This window comes from Cydia pomonella, chromosome 26, assembly GCF_033807575.1.
Source record: "Cydia pomonella isolate Wapato2018A chromosome 26, ilCydPomo1, whole genome shotgun sequence".
Taxonomy (NCBI): domain Eukaryota; kingdom Metazoa; phylum Arthropoda; class Insecta; order Lepidoptera; family Tortricidae; genus Cydia; species Cydia pomonella.
In genome coordinates, this window is record NC_084728.1 from 1,317,679 (window position 1) to 1,334,676 (window position 16,998).

Here is a 16,998-nt window from a genome sequence, read left to right on the forward strand (position 1 = left end):
GTGCGTTGCCGGCCTTTAAGAAAACCCGGCTGTCTATAGTAAGATGGCGCGATAATACTGATTGGTTGAAATCTGTCAGGTGATTATCGATAGAGGGGATGACGAGGGGCGACGATTGGGAACCGGGCCAATTGCGACATTCTAGTGTCGGTCGTGAAGAAGGACAGTCGTGTAAAACACCTACCTAGTTTACAAAACAACAAGTGAGATAATAAAAGTATTCGTCTCAAGTTTGAGATTCAAGTAACCTCCAAATCTGCGAAACCCGAGTTATCAATAGTTCGAGTAAGTTGTGTTTATAGTACTTATATAGACACGCACTATTTATTTGGCGAACGTCACATCGAGCACATGTCACTCAGCGATGGTGCCCTTCACCACAAAATAAAAAATAAGCATAAGGTCCGTTCTCGCAGTTCTTGAAAATACATACCTAAACTTGCCCGACTCACTAGGGACCGTGCGTGTTGGAGGGTCTGCCATCTTTTGGCCTGAATCGGAACCATAAACATGTACATTTACACGTCACGTGTTTTCTTGTGCATAGTAGGTTCTGCCATCTTGTGGGCCACATCGGAACAATAAATATCACATTTACGCCTCGCGCCAAAAATCTGACGGCTCCTGTGCTGCCTCCTAGCCCATGCACGCTCCCTCTAGGGTTGCTTCTGTATTAATTTCGAATTTTAAAAAGGAGTAGGTAATATAAATACATCGATTCATTTATACATACATTTTATCATGTTTACATTCCTTAGAGACTGCATTTTGACGTACATGTCAGTAGGTACGTAGCGGCGGGGATGTCAAGTGAGCAACGGCAACGCGCGCACAGCCCGAGAACGCCTTTACAGGCGTAAACATTTACATGTAACGTCTGTGTGCGTGCGGCGAAAATGGCACTTTGTACTGAACGGACTGCTCCGGCGCGCGCCGCCGCTATTTACTTTACTTCGCCGAGTTACTACATGTCTGGCCGCATAAGTTACATATATATATATACATATAATCACGCCTATTTCCCGAAGGGGTAGGCAGAGACCACGGATTTCCACTTGCTACGATCCTGACATACCTCTTTCGCTTCCTTCACTTTCATGACATTCCTCATACACGCTCGTCGGTTTAGGGTGCTCTTGACCTGGCCTTTCTTCAGGATTTCCCCGATTTGATCAGAGAAAGTCCGCATACGTTTTTGGCAAAAATTTCATTTTTGGTACAAGGTTTAATTGCTGACTATACTTTTTTTCCACAGGCAACTAATACTCATCGAGACAATTCTACAAACCCCAAACACAATTAGGTTGTTTTGGTTTGTCACAGAGTTCCTATGGCTACCTCCTCTCTCCTTCATCAGATCAGCTTGATGGTACCATAATATTGCATTGTCTCCCGACTTACATCAAATTTTCAGCTTAATCGGATACCGGGAAGTGGGTCAAATTCAAAACTTGCAAGATTCCAGGACATACATACAAAGCAAGCAACAAAGATACCTACACGTGAAGTTAAAAATAAAAAGCTTGTAAAAAAAAGTCACAACTATTTCTGCGTTTCATTGCATAGCTGTGTCAGGTGTCTATTCAAGTTGGCGAGGTAAGTGAAAACATGTTTAACTGATCGAGAGAGCCAATAACAAACCAGCTTGAGTTGAGCTAATAACAAACCAGCGGCTCTCGGTCAGTGATACAAGTACAGAAAAAGGGTACCCGGGTACGTCCTTAAACTACGTCCACAAGAGAGGTATGGGCATTGTGAATGTCATCTCGCTCTGTGTGGTAGGGCACAGCACAGCGGATGTCATTCCAGATCTAGAGCAGAGCCCAACTGGGGAAGTACCTCCACCTTACAGAAAATCGCAGCCAAATAACACTAGTCTACTCATAGTGTTGTGTTCCTGCCGGTGAGTAAGGTTGCCAGAGCTCAACGAGGGGCGGGAGGGGGTTAGGGTCGGCAACGCGCATGTAACTCCTCTGGAGTTGCAGGCGTACATAGGCTACGGATACTGCGTACCATCAGGCGAGCCGTATGCTTGTTTGCCACCGACGTAGTATAAAAAGGCAGAAGAGAACATTCAGAATTAAAATAATAAAATGATTGTTTCATATTTATTTTAATCTTCACGTATTATAATAAAAGACTACTGTAATCGTTATTTGCCTCTCTTTCTAACGAAGTAACGAACATGGTTGAAAAAAAAAAGAGAAACATACAATGATTACACTAGGCATCTGAAGGAGCTGTCGTTACCGCTGGAAAGTCTGTCTCTCGTCTCTCAGCATCCTGTTTTCACCTTTCTAATTCCAAGGCAACATGAGCTAGTCCAATGTAACTCCGCCGTGCGTGACAGACTTCAGTAAATTTCAGTTGAACGGCTTTCAGCAGATCTCGGCTACCTCCGACTTAAAAAAAAAAACATCAAGTAGAATACTGGAAGGCCATCTCGGCGATCTGTCCCTGGAGGTAGAATGTGCACGACGTTGCTCCGTGCGCTCCAACTTTTCAGGTTAACACTGAAACAAAGGTACCTGCTAAAATTTTTAATAATGGTAGGTACCATTATCATTGTTTAATTTGCTAAAAATGTAAACGAAAGGAAACTATAAACTTATTACCTTACTGACTACCGCCGCGGCCGAATGTCGGGTCTCTGGATTTCTCGCGGTTTTGCTGTTGATCTTGACGGGACTGGAGACCTTTCTCGAACATGTCCATCCCTCTCTCTCGGCCTCTGAATTCCCCTGTTAAAAGTTCCTGGGCCTTCTCGCCTCCTATCCGGGGACCTAGCGCGAATATTCTCGCGTCTAAAACCGCTTCTTACTGGAGGTGGTCTGATTAAACTTGGTCTGTGCTGATCGGCCAGCTTTTCCCTTCTCATTCGAATCGTTTTATAGCTTTCGATAATCCGGAGTCTGTTATCTCTACTTGGTGGAGGTGGTCTTCTATATGGTCTTGGAGATCTCTCCCGAACATCGTCTTTCTCCCTTTTCCGGCTGTCCTCGATATTCCGAGGCCTATCTATTTTTGGTTGAGGTGATCTTCTATCGGGTTTTAACGATTTGTCGAGATTATCTCTTTCCTCTCTACTACTCCGACTCTTTTCATTCGTTTCAGAGCTCTCGATATTCTGAGGCCGGTTATCTAATATCCTTGGTTGCGGTGATTTTCTATCGTGTTTTAAAGATCTATCCAGATCTCTGTCTTCCCTAATATACCTACTCTTTTCAATAGTTTCAGAGCCCTCGACATACCGGGGTCTATAATCGTTCATTGGTTCTGGTGATATTCTTTCGGTTTTTATGGATCTGTTTAAATATACTGTTTCCTCTCTACTACACCGGCTCCTTTCATTGTTTTCTGAGCTCTCGATATTCCGGGGTGTATATTCTTTCATTGGTTGTGGTGATCTTCTTTCAGGTGTTAAGGATCCGTCCAAATCATCTCTTTTCTCTCTACTACTACAGCTCCTTTCATAGGTTTCAGAGCCCCCCATATTACGGAACCAATTATCTATCTTTGGTTGCGGTGATTTTCTATGAGGTCTTATGGATCTGCCCAAATCATCTCTTTCCTCTCTAGTACTCTGGGTCTTTTCATTGGTTTCAGATCCCTCGATAGTCCAAGACCTATAACGTATCCTTGGTTGTGGTGATATTCTATCTGGTCTTAAGGCTGTGCCCCGATCACTCCTTTCCACTATACTGCTCCTGCTCCTTTCATTACTTTCAGCATTCTCGGTAACCCAGTCTCCATAATCTCTCCTTGGTTGCGGCGATCCAATATTTGGTCTTGAAGGTACGTCCCGATCGCTTCTCTTTTCCGAACTACGCCAGTTACTTTCATAGTTTTCCGATTCCTCGGTATTTTTGGGTCTACAACTACTTTGTATCTCCGGCGACCTAAACTCATGTGAGGGTCTGAAGTGTTCCTCTTTTTCTTCTTTAATGCTCTGGCTCCTTTTATAACTTCCATAATCCTCGGTATCCCAGTGTCTATCGCTCTCAGATTGAGGCGACTGTCGGCTATCGAATCTTGAAGGACTATCTCGATCATACGAACGCCTTCTATGCCTCGGAGAGTCTCTTTCCCTCGCTTGAGGTGATAGCCGTTCCATGTATGACCTTGAATGCCTGTCTTGGTGTGTTCCACTACTATCCTGATTAAATAGGGACCCACGATCAGGATCTTGGTCACAATAATTGCCTATAATTGGTGGTGGGGGTGGTGATGGTGTTGGTGGTGGTGGTGGTGATGGCGTTGGTGACAGTGCTCCTTTACATGCCAAAGAGCTGTGATCTTCCAAATTTGATGCAAATCTTTTGGTTTCCTCTATGATCCAGGATCTATATCCCTCTTGAGAAAGTTCTTTATTTGGGCTGGAGTCCCTGCTCCTTTCGGATCCATTGTTGTTCCTCGATAATTGAACGACTGGGCCTTGCTGACCATGATTCTGGTTAAGCAAAGACATCGCAGCTTGGGAATCTTGGTAACAATTCATATAGTACGGTGGATTTGAGTAAGTTGAGTGTGGGTACATCGATGCAAGGGCTATGTTCTGTTGATAAGCTGCATTGCCTACTCCTACACTCATGTTTTGGCCTAATGTCACGCCACCATAGTTAACAGAGTTTTGACTCATCATTTGATTCTGAACAAATTGAGAGCCTCCACCAGGGCCAAGAAAGTAGTCCATTTCTTGCGTTTGGCTAGCTGGAGCGGAAAAGACATTTTGTTGTGTAACTGCGATACCTCCTATCCCGCTTCGTCCCATGGTAGCTGCATTGGGGTCATTGGGGCCACCAAAACCTGGCATTACCGTATTAGGAGGCATCATAGTTAGATTTCTTCCAGTTACCTGGGCAGAAAATGCGTTAAGATTAGTCCCTATTTCGCTTCCTGGAGTAAAGCCGTTTTGCTGTGGTATTGTAACACCTCCTGTCCGAATAGCACTCAGGGTAGTCGCATTGGGCACACCAAAGCCTGGAATTTCCAAACTATGAGGCACCATATTTGGATTTCTTCCAGTTGCCTGGGCAGAAAATGCGCCGACATTAGTTCCTATTTCGCTTCCTGCAGTAAAGCCATTTTGCTGTGGTAGTGTGACTGTGACACCTCCTGTCCGAATTCGACCCAGGGTAGTCGCATTGGGAACACCAAAGCCTGGAATTTCCATGCTATGAGGCACCATATTTGGATTTCTTGCAGTTGTATGAGCAGAAAATCCACCGAGATTAGCTGGAGCTGGTAAAGCAGGAAAGTTTTGTTGTATTACTGTGATGCCCCCTGATGAATTTCTGTCCAAGGAAACCGCAGTAGGGGCACTAAAGACTTGAGCTGTAGCTGACGTAGGAGTCTCCACCCTGCGGCGTAAGTCATCGGTGATCGGTCGAGCTGTGTTCATGTTCTTAGCTTCTAAAATCCTCTGTCGTGCGAGTACGCTTGGCGGCTCATCCCATCTGCCCCATCTAAATCTTCTGTCAGAAAGTCTCTTTTGTTTCATTTCTTCAATTCTGTCTTTGGCATCTTGAAGCATATGTTTTATATAACCTATTGTTGGGGGCTTGCCCATAATAGGTCCTTGGTTGCTATTCTGGCTAAGTCGGGAATCGCAATTAGCGCGAAGTATTGGGGTACTTGTTGGCTTATTGTCCTGGTGAAGGGGTACTGATGAAACTGATTTTGCTACATATGCCGTAGTTTTTGAGGAAGAGGGTGATTCCTGACTGGTTTGAGATTTCTCCGATTTAATATGGATGTCAGCTACTGGAATGATTTCAAAATTCATTGTCGTGAAGCCTATAGCAGCCCGACACTCTTGGGCTTCCAGTGCCTTAAGCGATGCGTCATCAATGATGAATTTTACAGTCCAACTCTTCCCACTTTCTAGCTTCTCATCAAGTAGCGTCCATTGCTCAGTGTTGAGACCCTTATTCTGCGCTTTGAGAAGTTCTAGAGCTTCTTGGACAGAAGTTGCCTCTGACTCGGGGATGAACGCAATAATTTTTGTAATATTTACTTTCGGCAATTTTCGCTCTGGCATAATCGAGAGTTGCGATTCCGGCCAGGGCTCTAGATACTTTAATTCGTCTAAGAGCCAAGTCTTACTACGCTGATCTACGCAAGTTACCATGACCCAGCCATCCATGTGCTTAAATTCCAAAAATTCTGGCCCACCGCCGTCTTTCCACTGCTCAGCGATAGCTAAAATCAGATGGCGGTGGACCTTTGTCATTTGTTCTTTATTCATGGGTTCAATGTTCTGAATTCCTACGCGCAAAAATGCAGTATCGATGGGGCTAGGTTTATCTGCGCTGATTTGCGTCTTCTGAGCACATACTGAGGGTGTCTGCAATCCCCGTTTGTGTATATTGGGGTACTCCGCTTTCAATGAAGGTATCCTCTCAAGAAGTTCAGGCAAGGTCAATACACATAGGTCACTGGCTATCTGTTCAGGAAGCCCATGAGCCATTAGCTTGGCTTTCTTTTTTTTTGAAGAGCCTTTTAACTTGGGTTTGCAGGTGGCTAAAAGAGTTTTTTTCCTAAAAGATTGTTTGGGAGTTAGAACATTTTTCTTTGCAGGTGCATGTGGTATCAATTGCTTAGAATTCCTCAATGAACTAGCAGCCATTGAAATCCCAGAGGCATTTTTCTGTTTGCAGAGGGGAGTTTTGAAGGCAGAAGGGACTGGACTCTGTGCTACTATCACTTTTTGTGATGTGACTTCATTGGTTTCCCTTATAGAGTTCACTGCCCTTGATGATTCAGAAACAGTTCCCGTTTCTACTCTGGAGCTGTTCTCAGTCTCAATACGTTTTGTTCCCTCATTTACTGCAATACTTTGTACTGATATTAAAGATGCTTTTGATATCAATTGGTCGCTTTCCTTTATCAAGAAGCCTGAAATATTTTTCTGTTTGCACAAAACAATTTTAGGAGTTGAAGGGACTGTGGACCAGTCTTGATCTGCAAACTCTACTTTAATAACGAGTGGTTCAATGACATTATTAGGGAGAGAATCCATGGTGGTTGAAGGGATTTTCAAGCACTCTTCAGATAACTCTTTTTTAATATCAAGTGAGCCAACTCCTTCAAGCTTATCAGACAGATATAAAAAAAAAAAAACTAATTTAATTTAAAGTCAAGTGTGCCAGTGTTTTCTGCTTGTTTCCATGTCTCACCCCTTTTTTTTTGTTGTTTATCGAAGCTGCTTTACTGACATTGCAAATGCATTGTGCTGGTTGGCTTCTAAATTCATCTCAGGAAAAATCCTCCCTAGGCAGAAATTATTTGTGATTTAAATCTGTAGAGTAATTTTATTGTGCAAATTATCTAGAATTCGACTTCAGTACAGTTTATGAATACAAATTCAATGCTTGTAAGAGATATTGATAGGTTAGTTGGCCTACCCTGACTTGTTTTGATCACCTGAAAAGAAAACTTTTATTTTAAGGACACCCAGCACAAGTAAATTAATGCTTAAAATATAAAACAAATAGATTTAGACCAAGATGCACTCTGCAACGATTTTGACAGATTATGCAAATGTTCATATCATATCATATCATTTATTTATTGCAGTCATGAAGTTACATAATAAGATGTTACATTAATTTAGTCAGTTCATGACACCCTGTTAGGGCACACAATATTAAATTTAACTAAATATCTAATACCTATTAAAACATTTCTACATAATATGTCTCGTGTATATAAAATTCGAATAATAATAATAACATTATAATAGTAAATAAAACATAAAAAAATTAAATAACATTCCATATACAAAGTTTGAGCTATTGTAAACGTAGATAAAAATAATAATAATTAAAAAAAAAAAAAAAAAATAATAATAATAATAATTCAGTGTCACAATAAATATTTTATTTCGCCAGCTTTTCGTCATTTAAAAACTCCTCAATTGAGTAGTAGCATTTGTGGATTAACATGTCTTTTAATTTATTTTTAAATAATTTGTCACTTGTTTCAAGTTTAATACTGTCCGGAATTTTATTAAAAATTGAAATACAGTTATATTGTGGCCCATGTTTGAAGATGGCTAAGTTAGCTTTTGGTAGTAGTAATTTGTTTTTATATTGGCTTCTAGTTTTTGATGTTTCCGGTTTTATCGGGAATAGGTCTGGGTGTTTTCGAACAAAGAGGGCCGTTTCCAATATAAATATTGAGGGTAGCGTTAACAGATTAAGTTTAGTAAAATGAGGGTGGCAGCTGTTAGGAATATGGATATTGGCTAATATTCGGATACACTTCTTTTGCATGATGAAAAGTTGATGAGAGTCTACGCTGGCTCCCCACAGGACCACACCATAACGGAGACTCGAATATATATACGCGAAGTACACAGACAACGCAGATTCAAAAGTCGTGTTCGATTTTAGTAAACTTAGCGCGTATGTATATCTAGCTATTTTCGTTTTGGTATTTTGAATGTGGGTTTTCCAGTTTAAACTCGAGTCTATTATGATTCCGAGCAATTTAAATTCGTTAACCTCTTCAATTTCATTATTATTTGCTTTTAATTGTAATTCTAAAGGCTTCTTTTGGATGGGTTTAAACTGCATGATTTTGGTTTTTTTAAGGTTTATTTCTAGATTGTGATCCCCGAGCCACTTTTGAACGGTAAGGAGCGTGTTGCAGAGCTGTTTGTTACATTCAGTACTATCTGTACCATTAAGTAGCAGGGAAATGTCGTCCGCGTACATAACGCACTTGACATTTGTGTCCAATATTTTAGGCAAGTCGTTTATGTACGACAAGAATAGGGTACATCCGAGCACACTGCCCTGTGGAATTGAGCAGGTGGTCGACCGCAACTGTGAGGTGATCGCCGTAACCTCCCGAGCCTCGTCATCGTAGTTATCTATCTGCACAACCTGCTTCCGGTTTTGCAGGTACGATTTAAACCAGTTATATGCGGTACCCCGTATTCCCATGTCGTGTAATTTAGATAACAGGATTACATGGGACACTTTATCGTAGGCCTTCGTCATGTCCAGTAGTAATCCGATACCATATTCTTTTGTGTTTATCTTCTCTAAAATTTCTTTTATGTAGTTATAAACGGCTAAGGTTGTCGAGTGATTTTTTCGAAACCCATATTGGTTTTTATCAAATATATTATATTTTTCAAAGAAGTTGCAAATACGATTTGACATGGCCATTTCGAAAATTTTTGACACAGTCGGCAATAGCGCAATTGGACGATATTGGTTAGGGTTGTCTGCGGCGCCTCCTGGTTTGAGAATCGGCTTAATTTTTGATATTTTTAATATATCTGGAAATATACCTTCTTCAAAGGATTGATTAATCAGCCACGTTAAAGGTGTTACCAATTCAGTTGCGCATATTTTTATCAAACTTGATGGGATTTCGTCGCAGCCGAAACTGTTTTTATTTTTTAATTGTTGCATTAGCTTGATTACCTCATCTTCGTTGACTGGGCTAATGTAAAAAGAATTACTGGCGGAAGAGATAACGGGCCGTCCAAGCGCTTGTGACCGCGCTGCAGCTGTGCCCGGCGCGGGCGCCGACGACTCGCCTACCGATGCGAAGTATTCATTAAATGTGTTTACGATTTGTTGGGGTGATTCTACAACTAAATTGCCTATTTTTAATGACATATTCTTGTTTTGTCTAACTTTATGTTTGCGTGTAATATTGTTTATAACCGTCCATATAGATTTTGTTTTGTTATTTGATCTTTTTATTTGGTTTGCGTAGTTTAGTTTTTTTGAGGTTTTTACACATTTTTTTAACAATCTTTCGTACTTTTTATAGTAATTTCCTATGATTTCATTGTTTGATATATTTAGAAAGGTTTTCAGTTGACGTTTATGCTTGCATGACAATCTTAAGCCTTTTGTTAACCACGTTTTGTTTTGTGTCGATGTGAATAATTTAATTCTTCGCCTTGGTATATATTTATTTAAATTTTGTTGTAGTATGTTGTGAAATCTTTGAAAATTTGCGTTTATGTCCTTTGTTACCGATAATACATCATTCCAATTGATTGACTTTAACCCTTGTTTAAATAAGTGCTTGTTTTTTTCACTAAATATTCTGCTATGTGTGAACCATGGTTTGGGTTTTATCTGTGTTGCTTGTGTTTCTATTGTTAAGAGAATGCTTTTGTGATCTGATATACCATTATCTTGAACTTCTACGCTACATTCCATATCGTTTGTGAAAACAAGATCTATACAAGAAGATGAGCTATTCGAGTCTCTTGTGGGTGTTTTGATAATTTGTCTTAAATTGTAACATAACATGGTGTCTAAAAGTCTTCTGCTAGTAGAGTTATTAGTCAATATATTAATATTAAAGTCCCCTACTATTACAATTTTTTTGGTTTTATATCTGGTATGTATTATATATAGTAATTTGTGTAATTGTTCAAAAAAAGTTTCAATTTCTTGACCAGGCCGATAAATATTCACTAATAACATGTTTTCTTTAGGGATTTCTATGGCGCAACATTCGAAGACTGACTCTTTCGACAGTTCAGCGATATCTATTTTTTCCACGAACTCGATGCCTTGTTTTAGTAGAATCGCCACACCGCCTCCCTGGCGTAAACAACGATTAAATTCTGCTGCAAACTCGTATGTGTCAAATGTGAGTAATTTATTTTGATATTGGGCAATCCATGTTTCTGATATACAAGCTATTGATATATTTTTGCTCAGTAGGAATGATTCTATAATATGACTTTTGTTTTTTAAGCTTTGTACATTTTGCACCAGAACTGTCATTTTATGCACGAAAGGAATTGGTGTTGTTACTATTTTCCTCATTGCGGCGTGTTTTGTTGTCACTCGGCGGTGTTTGTTTTGGTAGGGTGTACGACGGTGAAGTGCTAGTGCTTGGTGTTGTCTCTTGTGATTTGTTTAATTCTTGTGTTTTTTCTTCGCGGATGATGTGCTCCTTTCCTTCAATGAATAGCTTGTTATTTCGTATGGTTGCGTATCTGCCTTCTTGACGTGCTTGTATCATAATTTCTCGTAGTTGTTTTCGTTTTTCAAGAGATTTTGTATCTAACCAAGCAGACACAGCGTATCCTGTATTTTTAAAGCAGTAGGCATTTTGTAGTATGTAGTTTGACATTCGTTTACTTAATAAATCTATTTTTAGCGGGCGGCGGTAACCTTTTTTACCTACTCGGCTGGCTCCTTCGATATATCCATTTATATGTATATTTAGAAGGTCGTAAAACATGTTATCTACTCGGTGACATAATTCTGGTTCCGTTTCGGAGTGAAGTTCGTCCAGTCCGTAAAGAATTATTGTTTTTGTTGTACTCGTATCACTGTGATGATTGTAATCGTGTTGTGTGTTTAATTTAGTTTGGAGCTCAATGAGTTCCGTTTGTAACTTTCGGTTTTCCTTTTCCAATTGGTCTATTTTTGTGTTTGTTTTTTGTAATTCTCGTTTTAAGGTTATTTGGTTTGTTGACAGTGTGCTGTAGTTTTGTGTTATTTCTTGTTTTAGTTGATGGACAGCATCACTTATTTCCTTTTTTATTGTACCTTTCATCTCGGATACTATGGCTTTGTTGTTTGCTTCCAGAAGAGTTCTAAATTGATCTAGTGTGATGGATTGTTGATTGTCTTGATTGTGTTGTGTTGGTGCGGTGATGGCAGGTGATATTTTTGCTGGAGGGTTGTCGGAGGATCTGTGTATGCTTTCATCGCCGTTTAGGTCTAACAGATCGTCTATAGACATGGTAGTGTCATCTAAGGTTGGTAAACATTTACGATTGCGTACTGGTGTGTCGTCATTTTTTCGTCTTCGTGTAACATTTTCACAGTTTGGGCAACGCCAGGATATTATTAATTCGTGTGAGTGTTCTCTATAATACGCTTGTGTCATATTTGTACACAAGTAATGTTATTTATATATCATAATACATATTCTGAAAGGTTAGCTGAAAGAGATCCCTTTTAGGGATAAGTTCGCCTTTGTACCTAACATTTTTTTTGTTTTGTTTTGTCTGTGTCATGTTAACCTGTTTATGTGCAATAAAGTGCCTTACATATCATTTTATAGAAGTTTGATGTTTCAAACAAGTACCACAGTCTGGGCTATCAAAATCACTGCATACTGATCTTGGTCTAACTCTAATTTGTATATCAAATACAATTCCAACCATTTTATGCAACTCCAAATTTATTTTGAATTTTTGCATTATCTTGCTGATATTGCAAAATCCAATATGAAGTTACACTCTCATTTTTTTAAACATTCCAAAACAATGTGATATTTAACATGAATATTCAACTAAAATATAACTAAACTTACTTGCTTAGCCGACATAGTCAGACAAGAAAATATTAGTTTTATAACAAATGTAAAATTCTATTTGATTTTTATTATGATTTATAGTACTGAAAACTATAACCATACATATATTCTGTATCTTTTTTTTTTTTTTAATAATATTTATTTATTTATAATTATAAGGACTGAAGTAATTAAATGTGAAACTATTAACTATTGGGTTTTATTGTTTTTAGTGCACATCTCTATCTCGAATTTTCAGCTATTTAAAAGTTATCCAGATGAGATCTCTCTTTAGCAATAAGCTCTAATTTTAATCTTTTTTACAATTTTCAGAGTTTAATAATGCTTACCACGTAATGTTCTCTTCTACATTGTATCAATATAGGTCATATTGAAAGTAGATAAATGAGAAGTCCCTAATAACAATTCAAACTCAGAGGCGGCGTTAGGCGTAGGTGACGTGGGCCTCATGCCTCAAATATTACGCAAAACGTAAGACTTAGATAAAGAATGAAAATAAGTAAAATATTTAAGCAATAACAAAAACCTATACCATACCCCAAAACTTGCAGCAAGTTAATCCTGATGCGCCGTCTTATGCGCAACTTTAGTGCAATGTGTACGTCTGTTTATTGCAACTATCTCTTTAAAGAAAGCAAGTAGTAAATCGATAGCAAAGACATTGTTTATTACTAATCTGAAAATTGGCTATGAGCACAAAATTAAACGACATAGCTTTGACACATCTTTGACAAGACAATTATAATTAATTTTGACATTGACAACCTTTACTTCAGTGTTGCTAGAAAAGTAGAACACTGTTTGAGATATAGTAGAAAACGTGAAGTTGTCTTGTTGAAACACGGGAGTATTGTATTTATTGATTTTTTATTATAGTAAGTATAGTCTGTCAAGCAAAGTCTGTCAGTAGCAATGTAAAGCAAACTGAAGTATGGCAACACTCACAGAGCAGTATTGCGCTAAGAAAAGCAGCAATGTACATCGAACCGAAACATTTTTTTTCCGCTGAGCGCGCTCTTCGTACGTCAACTAAAACTGCCGCTCGCGGTTTATTGAAGCATTTGGAAATTGTTATTATTATGAGAGGGACAATTTAAACTGGAGTAAAAACGATGTCAATCAATATGATAAACGAGATCAAAAAATACCTATTTGCAAACGGACTATGCTGGAGAAAATAATGTTTGAATCAAGTCATTGCTTCCGCAGGTAGCTGGATTTTAATATATTATCAGATTTCTCGGTTGGAATTCAATATTAACGATATATCACGATAAAATGCAATACAAATGCTCCTTTATGCAACCTTCAAAAGCTAATTAGACATATTTAGGTAGATACAATCGAAAAATATATCAATAGATTGAATTAAAATAAAGGTTTGTATGCTTAGTAAAAGGTGGACGCAAAAGGCGAGCGCTCGCATTCTTAACCTTTGGTATGCTTAGGAGCAGATCTGCTACATATATATTCAACTTAAACATGAAGATGTCATAGCTAAATAAATGTAAAGGTTAAGGCATTTGCACTTGAGTACTTTTTACCAAACGATCTGTTAGTAGGTACCTATACTACTGAATTTAACTAGAATAAAACAATCCATTGTTTTATATAGGTAAATATTAAAACCTAGGTAAGTAACCCCTGAGCCATCACTGGCAGCGGTAGCCCTGGTAGGGTATCACTGTAACTATTCTTGTCACAATTGCAGGGCTTATTAAATATCAAATATCTGGACTATTTACATCATTTTGATATGGTTTTATTCTGTTTTAGCTAACTTAGAAGACAAATAGGGAGCAAAGAGAACATGAGCACCACGGTAGAAAGCTGTTTTTAACATCAGTTCAGAAACTGAAGAAGCCCAAAGAAAATAATTATGCCACTTGTTAATTGTAAATTAGTGTATTTCTCTTGAACAATGTCACATTCACATACCAGTGTAATTTTGAAATGGTTTTACAATATATTTATATAAATATACAGATTAAAAATAAATAAAACACAACTGCAGATATTTTGGTGTTCATTTAATTTCAAGGCAATTAAGATACGGGTCACTTTAGCTTACTTACACTTAATTCAGGCCATTCATTGAAAAAATATCATTAAGTTACCAATGTTACTGGTCCACTCCAAGCATCAGAATACTTTGTACCTAGTCACTTATTGCATCTTAAGCATAAAACAGATCTGTTTGAAAATTTGTAATTTCAAGTTTAAAGTTTCCATTCCAAGTTTCAAAATGTATTCTTATAGTAGTAGTTACACATAAAACTTAGTCTAAAGCAATTTGCCTAATTTATAGTACAGAGATATTCCAATATCTCTGAGACCACTCTTACATGCTAGCTTGGTAAGGTTTTGCTCACACTACTGTTTTTATACAGGTATATGTATTGGCTAGATCATATTTTATATGTAGATATTTAAAAAAGTCATTTAGATATCAGGAGAATGCTGTTAAGAAATTTTATTAACTTTCACATTAGTCTATTCAAGACTTGTCAGGAACTGACACAATTTCAGGTACTCAAAATATTAATCAAAGATACCTTGACAATGGAAACTTAACAACTTCCACTCATGTGAGTAATATGGAGTTATATTGTTTCTGGATAAAAGAAGGTATGATTTAAATGTTAAAATATTTTTCTAAAATTATGCACACTGAATAAATTATTTTAATTTATTGAACAAACAGGTAAAGCGACTTAAAACTTCTTTTAAATAGGTACATACCAACTTCAGAAAGTATAAACTAGGATTTTCCATAGGTATACATGTGCAATAGCTGAGTGCATGAAACAAATCAGCCTAAATAATATATTTTCGTGATGATTAACAAACGGACAACTTTTACAATAATAATCTAAACTATTGTCCCAATTTTTTTAGTTTTTTTAATTAACAAGTTTATTTTTCGTCTTGTTTGCGTTGTACATGTACACGTATGTACGTAAACCGCCGTAGGTAAGTTTTGTATGAAGAGAAACTTTTACGAACGCCTTATATTGGGCGAGTTTTAATCCTGCAACAAACATATGGAAGTATTAGGTTGATGTTGCGAAAGAAAGTAGGTATAATCAAGGTTCTTAAACGTCTTAAGATTGTTTAAAAAAGTTACCTTTGAAAATATTTGAGGACTTCGTCTGTTGATATTGGGAACAATCGAATCAGTTGCGGTTTCGAGGGCACAATTCGTGGTCTTATTGGATATATTTAGGCATACGTTTTATCTTTATTTAAGCCTTTTAACCCTGAAACAGAAAAAACTGCACATTATCTTAAAAATTCTCCGGGATCTTGAAGTAATTATCATAACCTCAAAATTTTCTAATGGTTAAGATCAACGAGCATGATTTTACTTACATTGTAGGCATCTTGACTTTGCTTATGGTCATGCACAATATTATTTAATATATTGATATTTATTTTAATGCTGGGAGCAGAAATTTCTCTTGAATTAGCACCGATTCGGAATGTAAACAAACAAGATGGACGATCCACATTCTACAGATAAAACACAGATTACACGCGATTTTGGAATTATTCGAACACAGTGTTGCTAGCCCGCGATTTTTCAAATTTGCCGCGTTTTTCTACTGACAAGATTTGCTTGACCAACTATATAGTGTAGTAGTAAGTTTTTTTTTTACTGCCGGTGATCAACGTTGCCAGCTCAACGAGGTCGCGGAGTGTTAAGACTGTTAAGTAAGGTCGGCAACGCGCATGTATCTCGGGTTGCAGGTGTACATAGGCTACGGAGATTGCTTACTGTCAGGCGGGGCGTATGCTTGTTTGCCACCGACGTAGAGTAAAAAAAAAAGGTGTCGTGACATTTCCGCCAGTAGAAGAAAGCGGCATATTTAAAAAATGTTTTTCTTCCGATAGAAAATTTGACATTCGCGCTTTTTTCTACTGTCAAACTTGTTTGACCGGCTATATTTAAACAAATTCCACCCTCATTGTAGTGGCTCTCTAATAAAAACGATAACAGTCTAACTGTATAATAAAGAAGCCCAGCCACTTCAGAGGCTGGGGATGCCAGGATGCTATTGACTCTGCCAAGGTCAAGGTCATAACACGATTCTAGAGTCAACAAACAAAGAAGTTAGAGTTCGTATTCAATCATTTCCAAATTCGTATTGTTAGACACCGACCACGCTAAGTTTGCACTTGTACTCATTTGGTAGTGACCACAGACCACTTATTTCTGTGGTAGTGACCGAGCAGAAATATCATAGGAGCGGCTTACTTCACATGAAAATTGAATGTGGTCAGACTAAATTTAATGTATTTTTGCAATGTGCAAACCCCGGCAGTATAGTAATAGAGGTACCTGGGGGCCTACCGGGAAAATCGAAATTAGCAAAAAAACTAAGACGTAATTAGAGTGACAAAGAAAAATGCCCGCAATTGACGAACTTCGATTTTTGCGGTAGGCCACCTGTACCCTCCATACCCAGCAGGCCTCTTCGTAAAACGTAGTACATATGTAGTTAGATTCTCTTTGGGCCTCTTAACAGCTTTATCTATATTTTCGTTTGGATAATTCCTAGTATGCGAAAGTATCTGCCATTTTTATATTAATGGGTAAATTCACCCGGCAAGACATCTGTAAGATGCGCGCGAATCTTCCAGTCCTTTATTTATTATAATCAAGTACCTGGGCGACCG

At 38.2% G+C, this 16,998-nt stretch overlaps 1 protein-coding gene and 2 long non-coding RNA genes across 3 annotated transcripts; 1 reads left to right on the plus strand and 2 right to left on the minus strand.

Moving 5' to 3' along the window:
• Positions 1-2,094: 2,094 nt before the first annotated feature.
• LOC133532099 (uncharacterized) lies at positions 2,095-13,048 on the minus strand. Its single transcript, XM_061870594.1, has 3 exons — positions 12,856-13,048; positions 2,616-7,425; positions 2,095-2,513 (listed from the first exon to the last, which is right to left on the minus strand). Exon 2 carries the CDS (start codon positions 7,019-7,021, stop codon positions 2,624-2,626), a length of 4,398 nt encoding a protein of 1,465 aa, XP_061726578.1. The 5' UTR covers positions 7,022-7,425; positions 12,856-13,048; the 3' UTR covers positions 2,095-2,513; positions 2,616-2,623.
• A 163-nt stretch (positions 13,049-13,211) lies between these two features.
• Positions 13,212-14,336, plus strand: LOC133532189 (uncharacterized). The gene is made up of 2 exons (XR_009801662.1): positions 13,212-13,527; positions 14,095-14,336. It is a non-coding gene; the product is annotated as an uncharacterized LOC133532189 (long non-coding RNA).
• On the minus strand, positions 14,332-15,945 carry LOC133532188 (uncharacterized). The gene is made up of 2 exons (XR_009801661.1): positions 15,446-15,945; positions 14,332-15,349 (listed from the first exon to the last, which is right to left on the minus strand). It is a non-coding gene; the product is annotated as an uncharacterized LOC133532188 (long non-coding RNA).
• Between the last annotated feature and the right edge of the window lie 1,053 nt (positions 15,946-16,998).

Coding starts and splice junctions, on each gene's coding strand:
- LOC133532099 (XM_061870594.1), bottom strand. CDS start 7,021: ATGGATTCTCTCCCTAATAATGTCATTGAACCACTCGTTATTAAAGTA.